This window comes from Thermoascus crustaceus (genome assembly GCF_041956765.1).
Source record: "Thermoascus crustaceus strain CBS 181.67 unplaced genomic scaffold VTN00scaffold_1, whole genome shotgun sequence".
Lineage (NCBI taxonomy): Eukaryota > Fungi > Ascomycota > Eurotiomycetes > Eurotiales > Thermoascaceae > Thermoascus > Thermoascus crustaceus.
In genome coordinates this window covers 6,027,564-6,051,901 of record NW_027192527.1, presented here as the reverse complement: position 1 = coordinate 6,051,901, position 24,338 = coordinate 6,027,564, and the positions used below count along the sequence as shown (strand labels likewise).

General features: G+C 50.7%; 10 protein-coding genes across 10 annotated transcripts; 7 read left to right on the top strand and 3 right to left on the bottom strand.

Moving 5' to 3' along the window:
- Positions 1-86: 86 nt before the first annotated feature.
- Positions 87-503, top strand: VTN00DRAFT_2195 (uncharacterized protein; the record flags this gene model as incomplete). The annotated part of the gene is made up of 1 exon (XM_069428386.1): positions 87-503. The coding sequence occupies one exon, from the start codon at positions 87-89 to the stop codon at positions 501-503; it is 417 nt and encodes a 138-aa protein (XP_069292897.1).
- A 286-nt stretch (positions 504-789) lies between these two features.
- On the top strand, positions 790-1,874 carry VTN00DRAFT_2194 (uncharacterized protein; the record flags this gene model as incomplete). The annotated part of the gene is made up of 3 exons (XM_069428385.1): positions 790-873; positions 948-1,416; positions 1,474-1,874. 3 exons carry the CDS (start codon positions 790-792, stop codon positions 1,872-1,874), a joined length of 954 nt encoding a protein of 317 aa, XP_069292896.1.
- A 236-nt stretch (positions 1,875-2,110) lies between these two features.
- Positions 2,111-3,272, bottom strand: VTN00DRAFT_2193 (uncharacterized protein; the record flags this gene model as incomplete). The annotated part of the gene is made up of 2 exons (XM_069428384.1): positions 2,111-2,788; positions 3,174-3,272. The coding sequence occupies 2 exons, from the start codon at positions 3,270-3,272 to the stop codon at positions 2,111-2,113; spliced, it is 777 nt and encodes a 258-aa protein (XP_069292895.1).
- An 810-nt stretch (positions 3,273-4,082) lies between these two features.
- VTN00DRAFT_2192 (uncharacterized protein) lies at positions 4,083-4,996 on the top strand (the record flags this gene model as incomplete). Its single annotated transcript, XM_069428383.1, has 3 exons — positions 4,083-4,196; positions 4,566-4,659; positions 4,842-4,996. The coding sequence occupies 3 exons, from the start codon at positions 4,083-4,085 to the stop codon at positions 4,994-4,996; spliced, it is 363 nt and encodes a 120-aa protein (XP_069292894.1).
- Positions 4,997-7,143: 2,147 nt separating this feature from the next.
- Positions 7,144-7,565, top strand: VTN00DRAFT_2191 (uncharacterized protein; the record flags this gene model as incomplete). Its single annotated transcript, XM_069428382.1, has 2 exons — positions 7,144-7,280; positions 7,334-7,565. 2 exons carry the CDS (start codon positions 7,144-7,146, stop codon positions 7,563-7,565), a joined length of 369 nt encoding a protein of 122 aa, XP_069292893.1.
- Positions 7,566-8,240: 675 nt separating this feature from the next.
- VTN00DRAFT_2190 (uncharacterized protein) lies at positions 8,241-9,599 on the bottom strand (the record flags this gene model as incomplete). The annotated part of the gene is made up of 2 exons (XM_069428381.1): positions 8,241-9,312; positions 9,370-9,599. 2 exons carry the CDS (start codon positions 9,597-9,599, stop codon positions 8,241-8,243), a joined length of 1,302 nt encoding a protein of 433 aa, XP_069292892.1.
- Positions 9,600-10,208: 609 nt separating this feature from the next.
- On the top strand, positions 10,209-10,826 carry VTN00DRAFT_2189 (uncharacterized protein; the record flags this gene model as incomplete). Its single annotated transcript, XM_069428379.1, has 1 exon — positions 10,209-10,826. One exon carries the CDS (start codon positions 10,209-10,211, stop codon positions 10,824-10,826), a length of 618 nt encoding a protein of 205 aa, XP_069292891.1.
- Positions 10,827-11,243: 417 nt separating this feature from the next.
- Positions 11,244-15,772, bottom strand: VTN00DRAFT_2188 (uncharacterized protein; the record flags this gene model as incomplete). Its single annotated transcript, XM_069428378.1, has 6 exons — positions 11,244-12,238; positions 12,291-12,512; positions 12,571-12,657; positions 12,712-15,214; positions 15,276-15,639; positions 15,717-15,772. The coding sequence occupies 6 exons, from the start codon at positions 15,770-15,772 to the stop codon at positions 11,244-11,246; spliced, it is 4,227 nt and encodes a 1,408-aa protein (XP_069292890.1).
- A 444-nt stretch (positions 15,773-16,216) lies between these two features.
- On the top strand, positions 16,217-18,197 carry VTN00DRAFT_2187 (uncharacterized protein; the record flags this gene model as incomplete). The annotated part of the gene is made up of 2 exons (XM_069428377.1): positions 16,217-16,382; positions 16,450-18,197. 2 exons carry the CDS (start codon positions 16,217-16,219, stop codon positions 18,195-18,197), a joined length of 1,914 nt encoding a protein of 637 aa, XP_069292889.1.
- A 2,162-nt stretch (positions 18,198-20,359) lies between these two features.
- Positions 20,360-21,927, top strand: VTN00DRAFT_2186 (uncharacterized protein; the record flags this gene model as incomplete). Its single annotated transcript, XM_069428376.1, has 6 exons — positions 20,360-20,410; positions 20,597-20,618; positions 20,737-20,813; positions 21,009-21,254; positions 21,309-21,686; positions 21,742-21,927. 6 exons carry the CDS (start codon positions 20,360-20,362, stop codon positions 21,925-21,927), a joined length of 960 nt encoding a protein of 319 aa, XP_069292888.1.
- Positions 21,928-24,338: the final 2,411 nt, after the last annotated feature.

The following is a 24,338-nucleotide window of genomic DNA, read 5'->3' as shown; positions in this document are numbered from 1 at the left end:
TCGGGGAAGAGGGAGAAACGAGGGAGAGGACGAAGTCGAGGGGAGGAAGTTGAACGGTCGCAAGATCTCCAGGCGAGAGCAGGCGGATGGAGAAGGGCCAAGGCCACGGCCGGATCACGGTATCACTAACGCTGGCGCAGGCACTCAGTGGCCGCCGGGTTCTGCCGGGCGGAGGCTGCTTGCTGGCCTTTCCAGTTTTTCCTAGGGGGCAAGACGCAGACCGTCTCTGCCAGCTCCACCCGACGGCTGAAGCTGACCCCGTGCCCGGCTGTCGCCCGAGCCCTCGCCGGTTGCGTGAGAGCGTCCTGACTCTCCTGACTGGCTGCCACCCGCTGCTGCTGCCTGACCCTCCGCCAGCCGCAGGGATCGCCGCGGCCGGCCAGCCACTCGCGCCGCGTCGCCGCCCCTGCTTATCGCCGCTCGCTGCCGTCCCGGCTCGTCTGTGCTCGTCGATTTCGAGATCTCATCGGGCCTTATCACGCTGGCTCTGCTCTATATCATAATAATAACACCTTCTGTCGATACTAGCAGCCAGGAAGAAGTCTCATGGTTTCCCGTCTGTTCTTCCCCGATGTCGTTCGTATGTTCTAGTGGTGGACTGCCACGCTCTTGACCGCCCGTGGCCACGCCTCCACCCCCGAAACACAGCTTCTCTCTGCGCTACCTCCCTGGCAGCCTGCCCCGGTCAGCCGTCTTCCATCACGGCGGCACTGTGAATAAATATCGCTATCAAGAAGATAGCACTCATGCACAGAGTATCTCCTTCCTGACAGATGGTAATTGACCACAATGGCGGAGTATAAGGCGCTTTCTGCCACAGAGATGGATACCGTCGACGCAGTCCGCACATTCTTCATCCTGGCGACATGCACGGTAGGATCTTCTCATTCTCGTTCCCACGAGCCGGCATTTTCGATCGAGTCATCGGCTGAGACGTGAAGAAATAGACGCTGTCCGTCAGCGCGATTCCTTCGTTTCGCTCCCGGTTCGTCAACTACGGCGCTCGTGCGACCAAAGCAGCCGGTTCGAAAGAGCCCTCGAGCGGAGCTCCAGCTTCTTCGGGCGTGTCGAGACTTCTCGACTCTTTGGCATCGTGGACCGTTCCCCATGGCTTTTTCACCCATTTCTACATTGCCTCCGTCCTGTCGTCCGCATTCTGGGCCACGCAGCTCCCGTTGCGTGGCCCCGCGTTCTGGGCGGTCGCTGCCCGAGTCAGCGACGAACATCTGCAGAATTCCATGTCGCTCAACCAGATAATTTGGTGCTGGGTTTTGATGACGATTCAGGGTTCCAGGCGGCTGTACGAGTGTGTTGCACTCTCTAAGCCCTCTTCGTCCAGGATGTGGTTCGTCCACTGGCTGCTGGGGATTGGCTTCTACGTAGTGACGAACATGGCGATCTGGATCGAAGGAACAGGTGCGGAGCTGAAAATCCCTCTCCCGTGTGTGGGATACAGCTGATTGCTGTCTCCAGGAACCCTTCTCTCGAAAGATCTTACCCTCGATGATGTCAGGATCACAAGGGTGCCTTCTCCACGGACGTTGCTTTGTGTACCCCTGTTTTTACTAGCATCAGGGTTCCAGCACGACTGCCATCACCACCTCGCCTCGCTGAAGAAGTATACTCTTCCGTCTCATCCACTCTTTAGCCGTGTCGTATGCCCGCACTATGCGGCGGAGTGCGTGATATACCTTTCCCTCGCCTTGTTGGCAGCTCCACAGGGTGAAATTGTCAACAAAACCCTCTTGTCTTGCTTGCTTTTTGTCGTGATGAATCTAGGGATCACCGCGGGAAGCACCGAGCAGTGGTACATTCAGAAATTCGGCGAGGCAAGCGTGCGTGACAGATGGAAGATGATACCCTGGGTATATTAGATTAGTACAGTACCTGGTAGACATGTCCCGAGAACTATGGTCCCCTGGTGAGAGTGTATGTGATGATCCATCTCTTCTCCCCCGTGAATATCCCAATATCTTCTCATTAGATCTTCCCTACAGCTTTCAAAAAAACCTGTGCTGCTCCAACTTCAGCGGCCGCACGCTCGTAGTGAACCCGAATGGCAAGATTCTAACCCGCTGTGGTCTTGTTGAGCAAAAGAGAGAATTTCCTATCATCGTCCAGTCAGGAATTTGACGCTATTCCCCAGCTTCGCTACCTTGAGCACATCCCTATAGGTCAGACTGATCCTCGTCTCCCTCTCATACCAACCACACTCATATTGTTCCTTCTCGCCCAGTAGATCCCAATTACAGATGGTGTTCGCGCTCAACCCTTCATCCCTCTCCGTCTCCGCAATCCCATGCAAGTAATCCGTGTACATCTTCTTCATCGTGATCAGTAGACTCCGTGGCTCCTGCAGGATCCGGAACTGTGGTTCCGTCCTATTTTTCGCCGTCGTCGTCGTCATCATCATCCCCGTCGTTTCCTGTTGCTTTTGCTGTTCCTCCTTCACCTCACCCTGCCGATCCTGCTTCTTGTAAAGATCCAGCACGATCGGCGCCCCCAGACTCACCGTCGCTACGAGCGGATGGTACGCGGCCCCATCCTCGTGCGGCATGATCCCCTGACCGGGCCGGTACTCGTTGACCAGGACATGGTTGGGCGCGCCGTGAGGCGCGTCCGCGAAGATGCCCAGCGAATCGAAGCGCGGGGTGACGATGGGGGTGGAGAGCCAGGATGGGAGCGGGGAGGCCAGCAGCGTGTTGGTGGACTTGGTGAGTGCGGAGGGCCAGCTTTGCAGGCGGCGGTGCGAGAGTTGGGTCCAGCGTGGGAGGGGGACGTTGTTTATCTGTTTTTTGTCCATTCATTTTGGGTTTTGTGTGAGGAATGTGTTCTCTTGTATATATATGTGGGTGGTATCAGGGAGAGGTTCGTATTGTACATATAGGGAAAAGGAAAGAAAGGGGGAGAGAAGGGGGGGGGCAGCGGTCTCTTGGGGATTTGCATCACTTTTGCCCATTCATAGAATTCTTGCAGAAACTAATGGCTTTTTTCCAACACGGGAGATGGCATAGCGAGTTGAATGTTAGGTCGAGGGGGTGTATCGGAATGGACGGCAAGGGCAGGCACCAGAGATGAAAAAAAGGACAACTTATATTTGATACACTCATCTTTCCAAAAACCATGTACAAATAAAACGTATAAAAGAGAATGACAGAAAAAATACGACCTACCTTCTGAAGCAACCTCTCCTCCTCATCCTCGGTGACAAAATTAGGGATATAATATGCGTCGTCAGGCAGCGACTTGATCCGCGCAGCTTCAAGAGTCATCGGAAATCCCACACGCCCTTCGACTTTTGGCGACCGATTGAGCTTCCTTTCCCCCCTTCCTTCTCTTGCTTCTTATATTCTCGTCACTGCAGCCGTTTTTGCTTGCCGAGTTTAAAAGGTATATGCAGTTACACGGGGACAAGGAATAAAAGAACGGTGTATATGGGTATAGAGAGCTTCAGTTGTGGCAAATATCGCCACTACTGCAGTGAATGCGTCTTTTTTCTCTCCCTTTTATGCGGCCTGAGCGCGGTCAGATGTATTCCTTTAGAAGATAAAAGAACGGGAGAAATGAAGTTCTGTTTGCTGATAAGACAAAGGATGCGTAAATAAGATATGCCTGTAAAAAGTACTAAGAACGAATGTATTAGGGGGTGCTGTAAATTAATGACGAGGATGAATAATAATAGCGAAGCGTCGCAGATCTTAAGACCTCTTACTAGTAATGGTCAGGGCCAATGTCATCACGTTCCAATCTCCGGGTGAAGGGCCCAAGCCCACCCCCCCCCCCGCTCCGCTGCGGTCCCACATTTCCCAAAGAAGCTTCATCTCATCCCACCAGATTGAGCTCAGGTCCGCTTGCTTCCACCAGAGAAATACTCTGGACCTGCAGGTATCCAACCATTCACTGATCACCCTCCAGCTGGGGCGCTTTTACCGGTAACCAGTCTTCGTTGCTCGTTTGCAAGGGAGAGATTTGCAAGCTCTTTCTCGGGATTTCCCCCCTTGGCAATACCAACTTAAATCTTACTATCATTCATTCTTTCCCCCTCATCCCACCAATCTACATCCAATCCAACTCAGCCCGATATGGCACCCAAAGGCGGAAAGGGAAAGGGAAAGGAGGGCGCTGATGCTGGAGACAAGGGAAAGGGTGGAAAGGGTTTGAAACCCGCGAACTCTATCAACGTTCGACACATTCTTGTATGGATACCCCTTTGCATTTCTGATCATGTATCCTGTTTCGAATTTTCTATTTGCACCCAAAATATACCAGTTGATAATATGATGTCCTTTCCTTCATATCCGTGTTCCTACGTGAATTTCTGGCCTTGGTTCATTTGTTCGGAAAGACAGCTTTGATATACAGTACTTACGGCCGTCTTGCTGGCCCTCTAATTTTTTTAATACCTTGCACCCTTCTACATATATACCTCATTCAGGCATCCATCTTTCTCTCTTATCTCTCTTTGAGATTGAAATATGACTTCAATCATGTCTTCATTCATCCCCTTCAAAGGGAGCCGGGATATCAAATGCTGACAGAGCCAACATTAAAAAAAGTGTGAAAAGCATTCCAAAAAGGAAGAAGCTCTCGAGAAGCTGCGGAACGGCGCAAAGTTCGACGACGTCGCGCGGGAGTACTCCGAGGACAAAGCACGGCAAGGTTAGTACTGTTTCCCATCTCTTCAATCTACTATTGTGAGAGCTTTCCTTGGACATGGGTTGTTCCCTCTCTCCATCTTTTTTATTCGTCGTGTCCCCCACACCGGAGTCCGCCAGTGATCCTTTTTGAATACTGTCTAGCTCCAAATCCATCTGCTAACATCCATACCATCAATCAAACAGGCGGCTCCCTCGGCTGGAAAGTCCGCGGTAGTCTCGACGCTGCCTTCGAAAAAGTCGCGTACGAACTCGAGCCCAGCACGACCGCAAACCCGAAATACGCAGAGGTCAAAACCGGATTCGGATACCATATCATCATGGTCGAGGGAAGGAAATGATTGTGGCATCCTTCCTCAATTTCTTTGATGTCTGTTTCGTACTATTCCTGGTGAAAGTTGTGGGGGCGTATGAACTGTTTGTCCTCCGGGTGGAGGAACGGAGAGTAAGGAGGAAAGCTGGCCGAAAATTCGGCGGCTGTTATGATGCTAATGGTGATGTTTTTGAAATTATGAACGACTAAAAACAATAAATTCAAAGAGCAACATGGATTCAAACAGGCATCATTAAGCGAAAACCATAGTTATAGTATTAACTTTTCTCATTTAACAATGTGATCCTTCGAATGCTATCACCGCAGCACCGCCATGTGCAGTAAGAGTGGCAATCAGTCTGTTTTTCTGTGTGAATAACAATACATATTAGAACAACTGCCTTACCGTTCAACTGTCAATATCTAAGTATAGATACATGGGTCAGTAGCATCAATCCTTCTTGCTTACTAACTGTATCCCGCCGAAGAAGAGTTTAGATAGTCGACAATCTATCAGCATGGGTAGAGATAGTACTCTTGCAGATTGTGCAAGACGACAGGAATGTAAATTCTTAAATCATAAAGGTGTATGTACATACTGTATGTATAATATCGATAGCCCTCGGAGGTAGCTTAGCACTGTGCTTATCGAGTGGCCCCAGCGGGATCAACCTAGGAAGTTATTGTTTCAGACGATTTAATCGGTGTGAATCTCATGATTCCCGTTCACTGTCGACCTATCCATATCTAGGCATGGTATATCTAGCTGACGATAAGCATGTGGCATCTGCTTCCTCGGCTTGAGACATCTTCTCTCCAGCTTTGCCAAGCCACCGTATCAATCGATAACGTCAGAGAGGCTGCTTGCTCACAGGGATGTGTCGACCTCCCTGCCAGGAGAGGTCAGGTGGAGACATGTCAACATCTTTCTGGGTAAGATGCCATCTGGTACTACATATGTACTCCGTGCTTAGCGTCCGCTGTAACAGCAAACCCCGAAGAAGGGTCTCAGATCTATGGATTATTGGCTGGAGCTCGAATCCATATCTAAGATGAGTGATACAGCTGTCGAACGGCCGTGGGGTAGAGAGTTGCAGGCAGATGCTCGTGCCAATAAGCGAAGTTGAGCCAGCTCATGTCATGTGAGAGGTCATACACGTCAGCCCTAGAGTGCTTCTAGCTGAACACGTGCACCATTGGAAGAAGAATAGTTCAAAATCGAGGGCAGACCCCAGGATCGGGATCTCCTCCCCGGCTGCATCAAGCTGCGTCATATGTTCCCAAAATCCTAGCACCCAAGCCTCCTGAGCAGGACTTATAGCGAAATGATGATGTTGTCCTGATCCTCATCGGACTGTCGAAAAAGTTTTTATCAAAGAAGCTGCACCATATACCCGGCTCAATGGTGTCAGTTTGCTAGGATTTCAGTTTCTATGGTCCGACAAAATGGGCCAGGGGTCTAAAAATCGATGGAGAAGCTGTACGACTCCACGCATGCATCTGAGTCCAAGAGCCTACAATTAATGGGTATCTGTCGATCCAGTCTAGAATACTTTGGATTTGACCTGCTCTTGTCACCGCCACTTCCCGTACGTACTCCCGATCGTATACTCGGAGGTGAGCGGACCACAACACGGGGGTATGCTGTGGGGTCTGGTACTTCTGACGGTGGGATCTGGCCTCAGACAACTTGAGCACATTTTCCAAGATAGCCATGTGCTGTTCTTTGTCTAGCAGGGGTATTCCGTAGAACTGGGAGAAGTGTTCCAGCCACGAATTGGATCTCGCAGCAGGCCCATTGTAGATGACCACACACACATTTAGCGCGTTCACAAGGAGGAAAAGGCCATGTGAGCCAATATTCCTGTCACTTGCTTTGACTTTCTAGACACCTGTGAGCACCGACCACTGTATGGAATATGTCAGGGTTATCAAGGTCACGCAAAGAAGCGGGCATCCGGAAGGGGCGTTATACTGAGGTTGTCCTAATTGTTGATTAGTATCGTCCGTCCACCGGGTGATTGGTACAGCATCCTAAAGGCTAGTCACGTCTCCCCGCAATTTGGGCCTTCGAGGCTGTTGAGTCAAGAGTTCGCGCCGCATTATATTTCAGTCTGCAGGCATCCCACACCACGCCGGGTGGGGTCCGTCAGGCCGTGGGATGTGTGTGCATCCATGCAAAACCCGAAAGCACATCGGGTTGGCCTTCCGATCTGCCAGTTGTTCCTAGATTGCCAGCAGGGTCCTTGGATTGTCCTGGCTGCTAGCTACAACGGGCAGGCCGGGAAGAAGGAATGGCATACCTGCATGGAGTAAGTTGAGTATTCGGAGTGGGGGAGTGTCATTGCGTCTCATCCCCGAGCAGATCCTCCGTCTGGCGAAGCGAGACCGGGCGTCTCGACAAGTCTAGTGGGCTGCGCAACGCAGGAGATCCCCCACCACGGCGCGCAGAGGCTAGAGTCTGGACTCTCGGGGCTATGTCGTGGCCGATATGGACTAAGACTTTGCCCAACAGACGTGGAGGCTTCAATCTATCGCCAAATCACGATCAGGAAGAGCAACAGAAGGAAAACCCCCAAGTGGATTCGCACGGATAACTGCCTAACACGACATTTTGGGGGGTCCGGACTGTCGGTCGAGTCCTCATTGATCGGTTCCAAGTCCAGTTTCAGCTTGATCATGGCCAATTTCAGACGATTTGCCGATTCGTTTTGGATTCGAGCACACCCTGGCTTCCTCTGTATCCGGGGTTTGCCCACGCCGTGTGGCTAGTGCTCTGGATGTCCGTCCTGTTGCAAAATAATATCGCCTCTTGGTCTGCGGGCCAGCAGCTGAAAAAGCAAAGAGAACCATGTTAGATACGCCGTCAAGGGCTCAGGAGAAAGGTGTAGAAGAGGATCCTCCGTTCTTTCGACGTTTTAAGAAAGTTGTCTGCATGCAAATCTAGAACTCAATAATTTACGTAGGGGTGGCGCATCTTCCAGGGATTGGTCTTGCATATATGTCTCCAGTCATTTAGGCATATAAGGGTGGCAGTGTCGTTGGAGCTTAGATGCACAGTTCGGGCTTCAATAAGGCTAGGGACGAGATGGGTACGGATGTAATACATGTGCACAGCTTACATATACCTACTCAGAAAGGCACAAAAACCATGAAGACATCATCCAATCCAGTAGTTTCCATAAAAACACATCTCATCTCATCTCTATAATATAATAAAACATAATCGAAGAAAAAAGCCAAACAACACAAGCAAAAAAGGAATATATAATCTACAGTTCTTTCTTCGCAGCCCCTGCCTTTGCTGCCGCCTCCGCCTTGGCCCTCTCCTTCGCCTTCTTCTCCTGCCTCTGCACCACTCCCTCAGCACCAACTCCACCAAACACGAGCCCGACCCCCAGCCACTGTCCGGGGGTCAACGAATGTCCGAACCAGAACACGCTCAACAGCATGGTGAGCATTTTCCTTGTCACCGTGACCGTGACGAGCAGGAGGGACGAGAACCGCGAGAGGGTGTAAAAGATGAAGAGCTGGCCCACAGCGCCGCAGGCGGCGAAGCCCAGGACGTCCTTCATCGCGCGCGGGTGCCGCGAGAGGAAGGCGATGGCGGAGGAGAGCTCTGTTCCTGTGGAGGGTGGGATCGGGAGCAGGTTAATGGGGCTGTCGGTGAGGTATGGAGTGACAAGGAGGTAGGTCGTTGTGAGGATGGTGGAGAGGACATTCTGTGCAACCATCATCTGCGGGCCTGTGAAGCGGGTGTAAAGGTGTGGGGAGTTGAAGACGTGGTCCTGTGTTGTGTTTGTGAGGCCGTCCAGGAGTAGGTTGATGAAGAGGAGGAACAGGCCATATAGGGAGCGACCGCTGTTCGTCTTTGTTGCTGCCTTCTTGCTTGTTCCTGGATGGTGTAGGGTGAACGTCGCGACGCCCAAGGTCACTAGGAGGACAACGGCGTATTTGTACAGCGGGTACCGCTTCCGGAATATCGTCAGGTGGAGGAACATGACGGGGAGGAGTTTGCAGGATTTCGCGAGGATGAAGGTCAGGTAGTCGATATGTGCCAGACTGGCGTAGCCAAAGGGCGACGCCAGGGATGAGGAGATGCTAACTAGGAGCATGGGGAACAGGATCCGACGGGTCGGGAAGATCGAGGGGACTTTCTGGCCCCTTGGAGTAGAGAAAAAGAGGTATATGAAGCCTGTGATTGCGGCGAAGGAGGATTGGATGGTATTCAGGACGATCGAGAAGGTGAAGCGCTCCGTCGGGGGCTCTGGCTCTTCTGCTGTCGGGGGACGGATGGGGTAGGATGTCGTCGTAATGGCTTCTTGAAGCACTGCCCATGACAGACTGCAGTTGATTAGCTTTTGCGCAAAGCGTTTAAAGCATCAAATAGGGTACCCGTACAAAGAAGCATATATCCCAAGGACGCAGATAGCAAGTTGTAGCAACCCTGGGCTATCTGAAGATGGAGGAGCGACCGACTCCTTTTTCGCAGATGCACTCCCGTTCATGGGAATTGGCTTTTCAGCCTTCCCATTTAGTTGGCGCATATTGCGCTCTGGCGAATCTGAAGGCGTCTGCATGAGTCCCGAAGGTGATCGCCGTATCGGCTCTGTTTGCTTCTGCCGTGCCATAGAGATAGCACAGGCGCGGGTGTCCTGGTGGAGTGTATGAAGGATTTCTTCAAGACAGGGGAGAAAAAAGGAACCGAAGAATAAGGTCAACCGGAGCTCGGAGCGGAGAGCATTTACAGAAGCGCTTAAGGAAGCAGACCGCGGAATGCCTGTAGGAATGTCTGCATTATTGTTGATGATGCCATGTGTTCAGTACTACAACCTCCGCGCGCTGCTGTAGCTTGAAGTCCCATAACGCGCCGCGCCGAACGCCGACGGTAGGCTGAGGACCGTTGACGGCACGGGACTCGGGCAGCCCTAGTTTTTATCGCTCCGACCTCAAGTCTGCTCCAGTTCCCCGCATGACGGACTCGACGTCGGAAGGCTTACAGTGGATCCTGCAGTTATTATTTATAACCATCTAGGTCTTCATATTCGCCGATGGCATGTCTCCCTTAGCGGTCTATTGCCCATACTAGTAAGTAGAAACTCTGCTCCGTAGCCGAATTGTCCTGAAGGCTCATAACTTTTTTAGACGCCCTTAATGAAGCTCAACTAGAGATCATTCCTCCCTCTTCAGAGATACACCATCCATTACAATCCTATCCTCAGGAGAAGAATATACGAACGATGTCTGCAACCACTTCTTCCCCAGAGCCCTCCGCCCTCACAACTCTCATCTCCGCCTCCGGCTCTGGCTCCGACCCCGTCTCCGCTCTCACAACCCAAATCCTCCACAACCTGCAGCACCAGCATTATTGGACCTCCTTACGTGTCCATGAACCATCTAAACCAATATCATATTCGTCTGAGCTGCAGCCTCCTCCCACTCCTTTAATCTCCGGCATTCCGCCCCATCGCATCTACACCCACCCAGACGAGCAGTTATACATGCTAGAGAAAGGCCTTCGCGATGATGATCTGCTTCCTGAGCGCACGTTCGTTCTTCCAACAGCGCAGGGTCAATCATGGAGCCTGCGAAAATTGGCGCAGGTTTTTGATTCCCTTCCTGAAGCCGATGAAGAGCCCCAAACTCTCGTCGGACGTAACGACGTCGACGGTGCAGCCAAAGATGAAAAAGCGAATAAGTTGGTTGAATACTACGAGCGCAGAAAACAGGCGCTTGTCACGAATGAGTGGGGTGGTAAATGGCTACTACTGGCCATGGTGGATAAGGGGATGGGTGGCGATGGGACCGTGGTGTACTACGTCGTCCAGGAAGGAACCGTGAAGCCGAGACAGAATTGAACGTCCTGCTCTGTCTGGCGTATATTACTTTATTCTTCCATCACCGCCATGACAGGCTACAACGTTGGAGCACATTGGTCTTGCTCCATCTACGCGAAACGCGACTGCGCGAAAGGCTGTCGGTTTAGGCCGAGTTGCTCGTCCGCAACGACGAATAGAACTAGACTCTGTCTATGTCCAAAGCTCTTGCTAATAAAGCGCACAAATAACTGTTGAAAATAATGTATTATATTATATATATTCCATGTTCGGAAGTACCCTCCTCCAAAAGCATGACCGATGACCCAAGCGAGAACGAATGCTTTCTACAGAAAGAGCCGACAAATATATTCAAAGAACCCAATGCGATAGGGTATCTTTTGCGAGCTGAGCAAAAAGGCGAAAAGACGAAGCAACCAACATTTACAACCAATTCGCCTAAACAATCGCAGTGCGCTCGATCCCAAATCCAAGACTGTTCATATCAATCTGCTCTTGCTCTTTCTGGCAACTCATACAATAATCTTCATACCAACGCATCACATCTTCCTTGCGCCCGGCGAAAATAGTCTTGGCCCATAGGATTGCGTCCTCATCGGCGTCAGTGTCTTCGTCGGCTTTTAGCAGGGCCTCGACTTGACCACAGCGTCGCAATTCCTGTTGAAGCCAACGCTCCCATTCATTTTGAAGCACTTCTTTCTCAATGCTGTTGACCACTCTGAGTGCTACAATGAGGTCGTGTCGGTACATGCCGAGACGCTGACGAGTATGCTGCAGACGCCTCGCTGCACTTTTCGATATTGCGTCCCTTGGTCCCGATGCGGTAAGGGTGAGGGGAATGTCATGACTGAGCAGGCTCTGCTCGTGGAACGTGGAGAAGCAGCTGCTTGAGCTATTGTTAGTTCGCCACATAGTCGAGTTGGCTACTGCCTCGTCAATATCCTTCATGTAAATGGCTTTGCTCATGACATTGTCAGGGCGGACGCCAAGACGAGCCATGAACTTTCCTGCATTTCTCTCCCGCCACCAGTCATAACTGTCCCGTGAGGAATAAAATCCGTTGATCAACACGCTTGAGAAGAGCAATATTAAGATCACAGTATTGGCTCTAGTCGTCTTCCAGGCCCAGCGGAGAAGGGCGAACGTCCACATGATTAACAATGAGACGGCGCTCTCAAGAAGGGATCCCAAGGTCTCCAACAGCAATTGGATCAGGGTCCGTTGCTTTCGAGACTTGCGGGATTCCAGTTTCAGCGATGCATCACTTGCTGAAAGTTGGGACACCTGCTTCTGGCGTCCGACGTAACCAAAAATGGTTATGGCCTTCTTGGTTCGGCCCTGAGTACCAAGCTTTCGTACTTGATCGCCGACGAGGTCAAGCAGATCCAAAGCGTCTTGCTCAAGATCTTTGGTCGCTTGTTTATCGATGATATCTAGGATAATGTTAGGAATATGCAGCGTAATAGGAGTACCAGTGCCACTAACTTTTAAGTACATATGGAGACCATAGCCACTCGACTTTCGTAAAGATGGCAAGCTTGCTCTTTGATTTGGCGACGTAAGTGATAACGATCTTACTGACCAGTCTGAAGTTGCGTCTAAAAGGAAGGTGCCATGGGGTCCGTTTATCAGTAACAACGTAGCATAGGTGGTCATTGCAAACATCGATGATCTGGTAGTCGGAAACTTTGTTTTCTTGTGAACGACCTGCAGGAAATTATTAGAAATTGATTCGTAGTTACAAATCAAAATGGGCAGGCATTACCGAGCAGATCCGTTGTCTCAATTTTATATTCGAAGTCCCGTCTCAAGTGGCGAGATTCGCTGGTAAGCCACGGTCCCTGTTTGATATCTTGATCCCATTAGCAGCTAAATCTAGCATGGAAAGTGCAAGACCAAAACTCACTATTAACCCTTCTTTCGTTCAGCAGCAGCTGCCAGACAGCACTCTTGTCACCGAAAAGCACGTGGAACAGGCCTTTGGGACTAATGTCAAGCACCCTCTCCGCGACAAGATCAAGATTTCCTTGAGGGACGTATTGCACAGGTTGAGCTGGTAGTCTAAACTTGGGAACATCTCCGCGACCACCTTTGGTTGAGTCAATGTCGAAATTCTTGTCGATATAGATAGGCGCCCGAAGATCTTTTCCGACTGGTTTGCTTAAGTTTCCGCTGGACCCGTTATCCATGGGTGTATTCAAAGAGACGTCTTCCCAGCTATCTATGCTGGGGGTCCTGGTAGGAGTAGGACCATCAGTCTCCATTTTCAGCAGAGCCTTGATTGTGGCCTCCAGGCCAGGGGTTTCCTCAGCTGTAGCTTCTCTAATTAAGAAATTTAGTCGCCTTTGGAGCAGTCTCAATGGCTCGAGGAACGTCTTCACCGTTATGCGGCCCGGTGCATCATCACCTGGACGCGGGGCAATGTGAAGGAACAAGAAATCACAATCCCGTCCAGGAGCAGCCGTTACTTCCGTGATGCTGCTGAGTGCGGCACTTGTTGTCAGCACCAGACCAAGATAATTGCTGTAGAAATATATATTTCGCATCGTAACATAGGCTCTGCCGGGAAACTCTTGTTGATCGTTTGGACTCCATGTAGCCCTAAACACTAGTACCAGGCTCTCTTCTCTTCTTACATCGGGGAAGAGCAGCCGAAACTGGGCGTCCTGAGTTTTGAGCTGTTGAGGATAGCAACTAGGATACTCTCGTGGAATAGCAAGAGCAGATCCTCCTAATTTTGCTGCATCCCCATCAATACTGTCAAGACTGACAGTCTGTCTATGGCGCGGTGCCGATGTCTGCTTAGAGCCACTAGAGGCATCGGATTCCAAACCTTTTTTGGAAGTATCACTCTTAGGAGATGCCGGTCTCTTTGATGATGACTCTTCATGGTCAGCATTCTTCGAATCTGGCAACCGCAGATTTTCACGCTCTAGCCTATTCATGAAACCCCAATTTGAGCTGCCCCAGAGATTTGCCATCATGCCACTCGGCATACCTCCCGTACTGTCTGCAAGCCCAAGTCCAATCCCTCTTTCGTGGCTCACGATTACAGCCGCTTTGCTCATGCTTGTTGGAGCCGGCGGATTGGCCAACGTCGGAGGCGCAAGCGTTGTTGGGGTACTTTCACGAAGAGTGGAACCGCGGCCTCTGGTGCCATCATTGTCTGCCGGATTAACCGGTGCGCCGCTGTATGGAAGAATACTGTGACTAGCAGAGATGAGACTGGCGATACCTGCCGAGGGAGCCAGCTGTGGCGGGGACTGCGGTCCTGCAGTATTCGACTTGCGATGAAGGTCCAACTTCTGAATGATTCTGGCGGTGTGTTCCCGTGCGCTTCCAGGCTCTCCATCCAGTCCAGTAAACCGTCTTGGACTACCGAATTCATTGCTGCTCCTAAGTGCAAGCGCATCGCGTTCTTGGGCAGTAAGAGTCCCACTCCGTTCCCGGTCTACTGAAGCAGGCTCATCGTTTGCATTGGGGGTGAGGGAGTCGGAGGGATCCGCTGTAAATTCAGGGGCTGGGGGCTGGGAAATTGAAAATGCAGGATCCTGAACTTTGCCTTTTCCAGAAATCGACAAGTCAGTACTCCTGGGATTTTCCAATGCCTTCCGTTTCGCCGCCTCGAAGGAGCCAATCCACTCGGTGATTTCCTTCTGGGTTTCTGCCTGCAGCATTATAGTGTTGTTCTTCGTTTTGACCTCGAAACAGAATCTCCGCTCTTCCTGGAAGGCCGGCCGGATGCTGCATAGCAGCACGCCTATTCTCTCACTCTCTTCAACACCACCGGTTCGGGCGCCCTGTACAAGACAGCCAAAAATCCCATTTTTCAAGAAAGCCCATCGGCGGACCCAAACCGTCCGAGTTGGCTTTCCCGTAAATGTCCTCAGGTTTAGCCACCCCTGTTTCTCTGGTCTGAATGGCTGGTCTTTGCCCATCTTAAACGTTGAGGCGGTCCCGAGGTAAGGAACCGTGGAGACGGAATAGGCATCGAGCTCACGAGACGGTCTAGCAGCCAACTCTGCAGCCTCTTCAATCTGCTTCCTAGCAGCGAGCAACTCTTTTCGGGAAGATCTTTCACTGGTTTCCATCTCATGGACCCAGCCCTTGATACGGTCCATCTCCTGGGCCCATTTTGCAAACGTTGCGGTGTTGTTATCATGAATACACCTGGCCTCTCGCCATTGATCGAAAGATATCCGAACCAGTAGCCTGTCAAGACTGTTCCGCACTTGAGGTGCCTGGACACAAAAGTCCATTGATGCCTTCAGGTAAGCTTTACGAGCCTCATGAAGTTGAAAGGCGTCTTCCCTCAGAGAGGATGCCTCTTTCGACTTTCCTTGCGACGAATATCTTGCCTGTAAGTGGTCGTACTGTTTCTGAGTTTGGTCCAGGATGCGACGTGTTTCCTGCAGGCAGCAACAAGCATGAGTCTTGACCCCTAACAGACGGGGAGGAGGGAGGTTGTACCTTGAATGTACGCAAGTCCCCTTGAATAAATGCCCTAATGGGTTCCACAACCAATTGCTCCAGCTTTTTAATTGTTGTAATCATTCCATTCCAAACCTCTCTGGCACTCTCGCCATACCGTCTCATCGCTAACAACGTATAGTCATGGTCAAGGACAGCTTCAGAGATGGTGATGGGATTCGTGGTATAGGAGAGAAAGCCGCTGGTGATCTGCTCGAACATAGAGAGCTCTCCTGTGAGCTTCGCTGCGGACCTTGCGTATCCGTCGAGCCATCTTTCAATAAACTCAATTTGGTCTGCGAAATGCAGCGCGGTTGCACGGAAAGTCGGGGAGTCGAGAGCAGCTTCCTTCAACCCAACGGGACTAAAGCGTATAATCAGTAAATTATGGACACTAAATCAACCAGGATTGTATTGGAAAATAGGGGGAAGAAGACGTACACGACACTGACGAGCTTCCCGGCCTGGGGCACGGGAGCTGGCTGAGGAGTCGACATCTAGCGTACGTTTCCAGCCATACAACGACGTGAGAAGATGCGGGGAAAGAAATATTCGTAGGTCAGTCGGTCAATTAAAACGAATACGTAAATACTGAGACATGAGAGATGCTTTGTCCTAAAGACAGGAGTTGTCAAGTGTCATAAGGAGTGTCTCTCGTCGCTGGTCAGCGCGTCTAGCTGCCGGAGTCCGGGGTTGTCGGTACGGCCATTAATTGGTCGTCTACGTCAAGTTATCGTCGCCTAAGATCGCAGGCGCCGATCCAGGCTTCTGCTTCTGTAGGCGGTGTGACCAGACTTTTTCTGCCGCACACCGTTAACTTTTTACTCCCAGCTCTGCGCCGCGCAACAAAACAGAGCGGAATCGGCAGAATTGGAACGCTCTTCAGAGCTTCTTGATTCCCCTTTCCACTGTGATCATTTTTCCAGGCTTATCGCATCAAGATGGAGCCGCCAGCCAAGAAACCGCGGAAGTTGCTTGACGACAGCTCCGAGGATGAGTCCGGCGACGAGACCGGAGGAGTCCTCGTAAACGGCGAGGAGTTCAAGATCAACGAAGAGTATGCCCGTCGCTTTGAGCACAACAAGAAGAGAGAAGAAATTCAGCAGTGTATGTTCATGCAGTATCCACATTGAATTCTACGGACGCTGACTTGGATTTCTCTTTTTCATTTTAGTGGAAGCGAAACTGGGCAAAACAAGCTCTCTTGGAAAGCGCAAGAAAAGCGACGACGCTGACGAGGAGGATGATGAGTCTGACGGTTCAGAGGAATCGTCATCCTCTGAAGAGGAAGACGAAGAAGGAGAGTTGGCTACCGAGGCTCTCGACTCGGAGATCATGGCTACCCTGAATGCAATCAAGTCGAAAGATCCTCGGATATATCAGAAAGATGTAACATTCTACTCGAAAATCGACGAAGAGGATGAACAGCAAGACGAGTCGAAAAAGAAGGAGAAGCCGATGTTCCTCCGTGATTACCATCGCGAAAATTACCTGAGCGGCGCCGCACTCCAGGAAGAGAAGGAGGAGGAAGCTCCCAAGACCTTTGCGCAAGAACAAGAAGAACTGAAAAAGACCGTTGTCAAGGAGATGCACGCTGCGGCGGATGACCAGGGATCGGGCGATGAAGACGAAGATGGAGGATTTCTCATACCAAAGTCTAAAGAAGAACCTGCTTCTGACAAGAAAGAAATCGAACTGGATGTCGAAAATGCAGACAAGGATCCAGAAACCTTCCTGTCAAATTTCATGGCTGCCAGGGCATGGATTCCGACAGAAAAATCGAAGTTCCAGCCGCTCGAGTCCGATGATGAGGAGGAGGAACAGAGGGCAGAGGCTTTCGAAGAGGCTTATAACTTTCGATTCGAGGATCCCAACAAAGTCAATGAAAAGCTGATTACCCACGCCCGTGATACCACGAACATGCTCTCCGTCCGCAGAGAGGAAAAGAGCACCAGAAAGAAGCGCAGAGAAGCGGAGCGGCAAAAGAAGGAAGAAGAGAAGAAACAGAAAGAAGCTGAGAGGAATCGCCTGCGGAAGCTGAAGATTGAGGAACTCGAGGAAAAGGTCAAGAAGATCAAACAGGCCGCAGGCATCAAAGCGTCCGACCTTACAGAGGAAGATTGGGCCCGCTTCCTGGATGACAACTGGGACGACAAGAAATGGGAAGAGGAGATGCAGAAACGTTTTGGTGACGACTACTACGCAGAGCAAGAAGTCGATGAGAGCGGCGACGAGGAGGGCAGCGGCAAAAAGCGAAAACCCAAGAAACCAACGTGGGATGATGACATTGACATCAAGGACCTGGTCCCAGACTTCGAAGATGATGAGAAGCCTGAACTCAGTCAGTCAGATGTTGACATGGACGGCGGTGAAGAGGGTGAAGGCGAAGATGGTGACGACGCTGAAGAGGACGGCGAGCCGAAGCGGAAATCCAAGAAGAGTCGCACGCAAGAGAAAAGAGACAAGAAGCGTGAAGCCCGCCTGGAGCGACGCCGTATCGAAGAGGCTGTCGACCGCAATCTTGACCTTGACCCCACCTTACTGCCAGGCGCCACTAAGAAGAATGCCACCCGATTCCGCTACCGCGAGACATCGCCTCAAAGCTTCGGTCTCACTGCGCGGGATATCCTCATGGCTGACGATGCGCAGCTCAACAAGTTTGCAGGTCTGAAGAAGCTCGCGACGTTCCGTGACCCTGAGAAGAAGCGACGTGATCAAAAGAAGCTGGGCAAGAAGGCTAGGCTTAGGCAATGGCGAAAGGATACCTTTGGAGATGAAGAAGGCCCTAAGTTTATCCTCCCAACGGAGCAGCCGGCGGGTGATTCTGTCCCCGACAAGGAGAACGATGATGGCGAGATGAAGGTTGACATCCGGGAAGGAGGTGCAAGAAAGAAGAGAAAGAGGTCGAAGAAGAAGCACTAATCGCATGTATGCATACGAGGGCGCAGGTTACATTCTGCTGCAGTCCTCCCTCATGATATAAGTAATATCGGACGTCTTGTCAAGATTTGTGGATAGGTCTATTAGTCTTGTTTCATAGTTGGGCATGACATGAACAAAGCCCAATCATCCAAAAAGTTATACATATATACCTTCCATTTTCTTCAGCTCTTGTGTAGTGGTAAAGAAATTTTCCATAGTCTCCTGGCAACATCGTCACCAGGACTGATTTGTAGAGAAATACATTCGCTGGAAGCCAGCGGAAGGATAATTCTATACCAAGTGCTTCATCTTAGACAAGAGCAAAGCCATTGAACCGCAGATAGAGAGGACGGAACAATTCCGATGGTCTTTCCGGCCTCGGTGACACTGGACGTCTACAAAGTAATAATATTACTCTAGAAATCTTAGTGAGACGACTCGTCTTCACTGCCAGATAAGCAAGCTACTCCCCTCTGTGGAATAGTATAAGTACATGAGATCTCAATAATGATAGCTCCGTTGAGTGCCCTATTCAAATTTGAAAGTATTGGTATACTTGATCCTTCGCCATCTCATCACCTATCAGGTTGAGGAGCAATTGAACGCTGGAAGCTACCGGCTCAGCTGCTCTCCACCCTAGAAAATTCTTGCGACGTAGCAGCAATCAGAGACAGTACTGTGGTGGTCTCCGATATGCAATTCGACTGGTTGGAGCGAAAATATCAGATGGCGATGGAACCAAGGCTCGTCACCGGCGAGGGCTCGGACTTCGGACTCTACATGTAAAGAAGGTATGGTGGACACGGGATCCACACGTGCTGACACGGCGACAGCACAGAGTGTGGTGGCATCGTTTCAGGGTATTGATGATGGATTTTTTCCATCCGTATCATGACTATCATCAAGGTTAGGAGTGTAGTCCGTATGTGCTGGCAGCTCTCTCCAGTTTTCTACCGCCTACGTTGCTGCCCAATAATGCCGCCCCAGGGAGTAAAAAGGCTTGCAAAGCTTCTCCACGTCCAAGACTCCAAGGTGGTCCGTGTATAACCAAGCTAGCAGTAGTAGAAAGACGGGGCGTCAACTTGCCTAATGCGTACCATACAGTACAATTTGACGAGTTTGCGGCGCCAAAACAGCCATCTGCCCCTCTTTAAGTAAGTAGTCGTGTGTTTATCTTTTGCGTAGCTAGCTGCACGCGGTTATTAGGTTCTTTTCTCGCAGAAGCTGGGGACAAGACATTGGGATGGAATTTCATACGCGTTGCATTTAATAATAACGAGGAAAACTCCTGCTGATATGACGGGAGCTTTCTATAGATCCTCGAATGGGAACACGTCTAGCTGCTTTTTTTTGAAGGGCAAGCGGGGTCTATACCGGACTACCGTGTGCGTACTAGTTGCAGCAGACTGCAACTTCGTCCTGGTGAATTCAAAACTTCATCCATATCATCATATGATCTTCAAGTGCAAGCTGTTGACAAGACTTTCTGACTTTCTTTGTTTACATCAAATCACATCCATATCATCATATGCAGTTACGCAGATAAATAATAATAACAAGTGGTTCAGATTACGCACCCGAACCAGTATGGATCACCGTGAGCGGTAGGGCTGTGGCGGCAAGGAGAGCCGGAGCCATGGCACCAACGGCCGGCCGGATTGGGACCTGCGCAACCTGCTGGTCATCGGTGGCGTGGAGGACGAGACGAGGAGAGAGCGAGGATTTTGTATAGACATACTTGCCATCGGACCTCGGGGAGTGGGGAGGAGGGAGAAAGGGGCCGGCAGAGACGGGGAGAAGGAAGAGGCTGGGGCATGCTGGAACAGAAAAGACCGCAGAGTGGGCACGGCGCAGCGAGTGATCGGGAGATGTCGGCAGCCGTTGCCCGGGCCAGGGTTAGCGCCGCTGGGTTTTTTTGCATGTTTTTCTCGCCGCAGAGCGCCTGAGTGGGTGCGTGCGTGCTGCGTCCCTGTAGCGTCTGCCGCTCGCTTCCTCCCGCGTACAAGAGCCCGCGCTCGCTTTTTTTCTTCCTCTTCTTCCTCCTCCCCTTCTTCCCTTCCCATCCACCCTTTGCAGTGTCTTGTACCCCCCCTTGACACTTAGCATCACAACTCTTCTCTTCTCCTTTCGTCGTCTAGTTTGCGTATATCGCAGCTATCAAGATGGCCAAGGGTGACGTTAACCAGGCCGAGAAGAGCGTCTTTGGCGTTCCCGTAAGTGCTGCACTGTTCTCTTTGTGGCCTGTCTCGAGGGGCACTTTCGACGGACATCGCAATGGCCTGTGAGGGGTCCCTGGCTCCCACAACGGTCTTGAGACGTTCGAGGGTGTGTCTTCTCGAGCAGTATGCCTGGTTTGGATCGACTCTTCGACACTATGCTGACGATAATCCTGTGAACAGGGCTTCGTGGTCGACTTCATGAGTACGTTTTGGCCCCGCCCAGCCCAATTGATCGCTTCCTGTCGAGGGCGATCGAGAATACATCCATGCCACAAGCAATAGTTGAAGTGAATGTTCGGTCAACTGACTGGTTCCCACAGTGGGTGGTGTTTCCGCCGCCGTCTCGAAGACCGCTGCCGCCCCCATTGAGCGTATCAAGCTTCTTATCCAGAACCAGGTACGACATGCCTGCTACCCCGCGGTAATTGGAGGGAAGAGGACGTGACAGTCGATGGCGCACGGGTGCTATTCCGGCCGTTCGACATGCAATGTACTCTGACCTCGCCGGCCGAAAATTTTTTTTCCTCTTCGGATTCGGCATGCCGGATGCTCTCGCGAACACTGAACAAAGACTGATATGGTCGTGGTTTAGGATGAGATGATCAAGGCTGGTCGTCTGGACCGCAAGTACAACGGTATCATGGACTGCTTCCGCCGTACCGCTGCCTCCGAGGGTGTTATCTCCCTGTGGAGAGGTAACACTGCCAACGTCATCCGTTACTTCCCTACCCAGGCTCTGAACTTCGCCTTCCGTGACACCTACAAGTCGATGTTCGCCTACAAGAAGGACCGTGATGGCTACGCCAAGTGGATGATGGGTAACCTGGCCTCCGGTGGTGTATGTATATTCGATATCTTCTGTTTCCCACAGCATCCGACTGATATGCTCTAGGCTGCTGGTGCCACCTCCCTCCTCTTCGTCTACTCCCTCGACTACGCCCGTACCCGTCTTGCCAACGACGCCAAGTCCGCCAAGGGTGGTGGTGAGCGTCAGTTCAACGGTCTGATTGACGTCTACAAGAAGACCCTCGCCTCCGACGGTATCGCCGGTCTCTACCGTGGTTTCGGTCCTTCCGTTCTTGGTATCGTTGTCTACCGTGGTCTGTACTTCGGCATGTACGACTCCATCAAGCCTGTTCTCCTGGTTGGTCCTCTTGAGGGTAACTTCCTTGCTTCCTTCCTGCTCGGCTGGGGTGTTACTACTGGTGCTGGTATTGCTTCTTACCCTCTGGACACCATCCGTCGTCGTATGATGATGACCTCTGGTGAGGTATGTATCTTCTGGGCCTACGAACTGCCCTATCAGTTGCTGATATCCTCTGCAGGCCGTCAAGTACTCTTCTTCTCTCGACGCCGCCCGCCAGATCGCCGCCAAGGAGGGTGTCCGCTCCTTCTTCAAGGGTGCTGGTGCTAACATCCTCCGTGGTGTCGCTGGTGCTGGTGTCCTGTCTATCTACGACCAGGTCCAGCTTCTGCTCTTCGGCAAGAAGTTCAAGGGTGGCTCTGGCTAAACAGTTGACCTCAGTCAATCCGTTTTCGCTAGTGCGTGGAGATCCGATAAAGGGGCGAACAGCGCTTAGTACACTGTCAGTGGCTTAGTGCTGAGGTGGAGGTTCAAAAGAGAGATATGCGCCAAGACCGTTCAGGTCAATCCTGAGGCATAGAGCAGTGTCTCCTTTTCTCTTTGTACTAGTTGTACTTTACTGCCTGCAAGCTTTTTTCTCCATCTGTACTTCCTCCTTCCATAGTGGGTACGCAATCTAGATGCTCATTTGTTTTGGGTATCGGTCTGGCAATGGCGCAGGAATTCCGGACTGGTCGGCAATGTGTAATTTTACCGTTGAGACAGCTCAGGAACGTCACGTGTTGTCATGTGCGTCACGTGAGATTACGTATACTGCTCCGCTCGACTTCAGATCCGTCCATGCCTGTAGATGCCGGTTTCAATGACATGCCTTCGAGAAACAGTTTCCCCATGCTGGCGTGTACATGGACATCAGAATCTCAACGCCAGAATGACAGTTTCTGGACAGTATCATCAAGCATAATGACCCCTGCAACTGCTGCTGCTGACCTTTACATACTGTGACTTTTTCAGGAACCACCACTCTCCAGGCCCGGTTGAATTGCCGAATTCAGATCCACCAAGAGCATGCAGATCGAACTCGTACCTGCATCAGGGACAACAGGCAGCAGCGTCCACAGCTACGACCACCGTATAAGACACCAAAATATCCTTTTTTTTACCGGCACAGCCAGAACACCACCGCAGTCCCTGGCTAGGCCCGGTCCCGACACACGTACGCTACATGACATTTCCTACCCCGCGTCTGTTCGTTCTTCCTCCTACAGCAGCGAGAAAAGACCATAGAGCTACCTAACTAGCTCTCCCTGCCTTACCTTGCCTTACCTTGCCTTACCTCCTCACCCTACCCTACTACGTCCACAGCTAAGAGCAGCCCGTCAGTTTAAAATGCTCATTACATTACATTACATCACATCAACATCTAGAGTTCTTTCTAGACCCCTCCTCCGCAGAGATTAAAAAGGACTTCTCCAGTCCAGCCTCAATTGGAGCTTGGAGCTTGCTTGCTCCGCAGCCGAGAAGAAACGCGGACGAGTGTAGACTGCTCACTGCACACACACACCTTATATGAATTACTGTACTCTGTACACCGGCGCCGATGATAACAAGGACTTGGAACATGGATATGGACATGGACAATGATAACAAGCTTGCAGCTCCAACACCAGCAGCAGCAGTAAGAAGTATAAAATAGCAGCATCGTCAAACAAACGATCAATCAATCAATCAATCAATCAATCCATAAGTGTCTTCAAGGCAATGGGAAGTCCCGGCATAATCGTCTACTTGATAGATGCGTAGTAGACAATGGTTAAAGCGCTGATCAGCGAGATAGCGGCAGGGCGGGCCTTCCAATGCTTGTTGTATGTACATAGAATTCTCTCTGTTGAACAAAATCACAATTTCATGATGAATTTCTACCTAACCTAGGTAGATAGGTAGATAGATACTACCTAATGATACCAGATAGCAATGCAGATGTACATGTACAGCGTTGGCATACCCCCTCGCAGTCCCGCCCCTCCCCCTTTCTCTCTTTCTCTGAGGGAGCACTGTCCATCTGTTTGTAGCATCCAGAGTTATTTACCCACTTGTGAGTAATGTTTCATGGGTATGGAGGTATATAGATTAGATAGTAGATCGGGAAGACTTTTCTTTTCCAAGAAAGAAAAAAAAAGACAAGATTCGAATCAAAAATTTCTCTCATAGGTAGAGTGAGCCCCTGCATGACTTGACTTACTATAGAGACAGACCGGATTCAATGACTACTCATTCAATTCCATTCACCTCCGACAAAAGCTTTCCAACATCCAGCCAGCCACAAGTTATGAAGGATCGGTCGATCATCAATGAACCATCCGTAGAATTTATGATAATAACAATAATACCACAAAGTATCAGGTAAAAAAGTGCAGCGTGCTCGGCTTCTCCATGTCGCAGGCTTGGAAGGCCCGAAACAAGCCCTGAAGGAGGCATGTGATTTACCAGTTCTGAAAGCGGGCCGTCACCACACGATCCCATCAGTTAGTAGCTATTGGCGAGTCACTCCACTGTATTGTCTTGGCCTGTGATTAGTCTAGCTACAGTACCTGCGTAAATGGCAAGCATGGTAAACGATGTCCAACTTACCGACAGAAAAAACCAAGAAACTGACCTATGACGTCCCAAAACCAATACTATATGGCGCACAAATTGTCATTTACCCGATAAATATTAATATGCACAGTGAAAAAGAATATATCGAGGGTTGGCTCAAATTATTGAGCATCCATTTTGCATGCACCTAGCATTAGGGAGTAGATACATGAAGGCCCAATAAGACAGGCGGGCAGACAC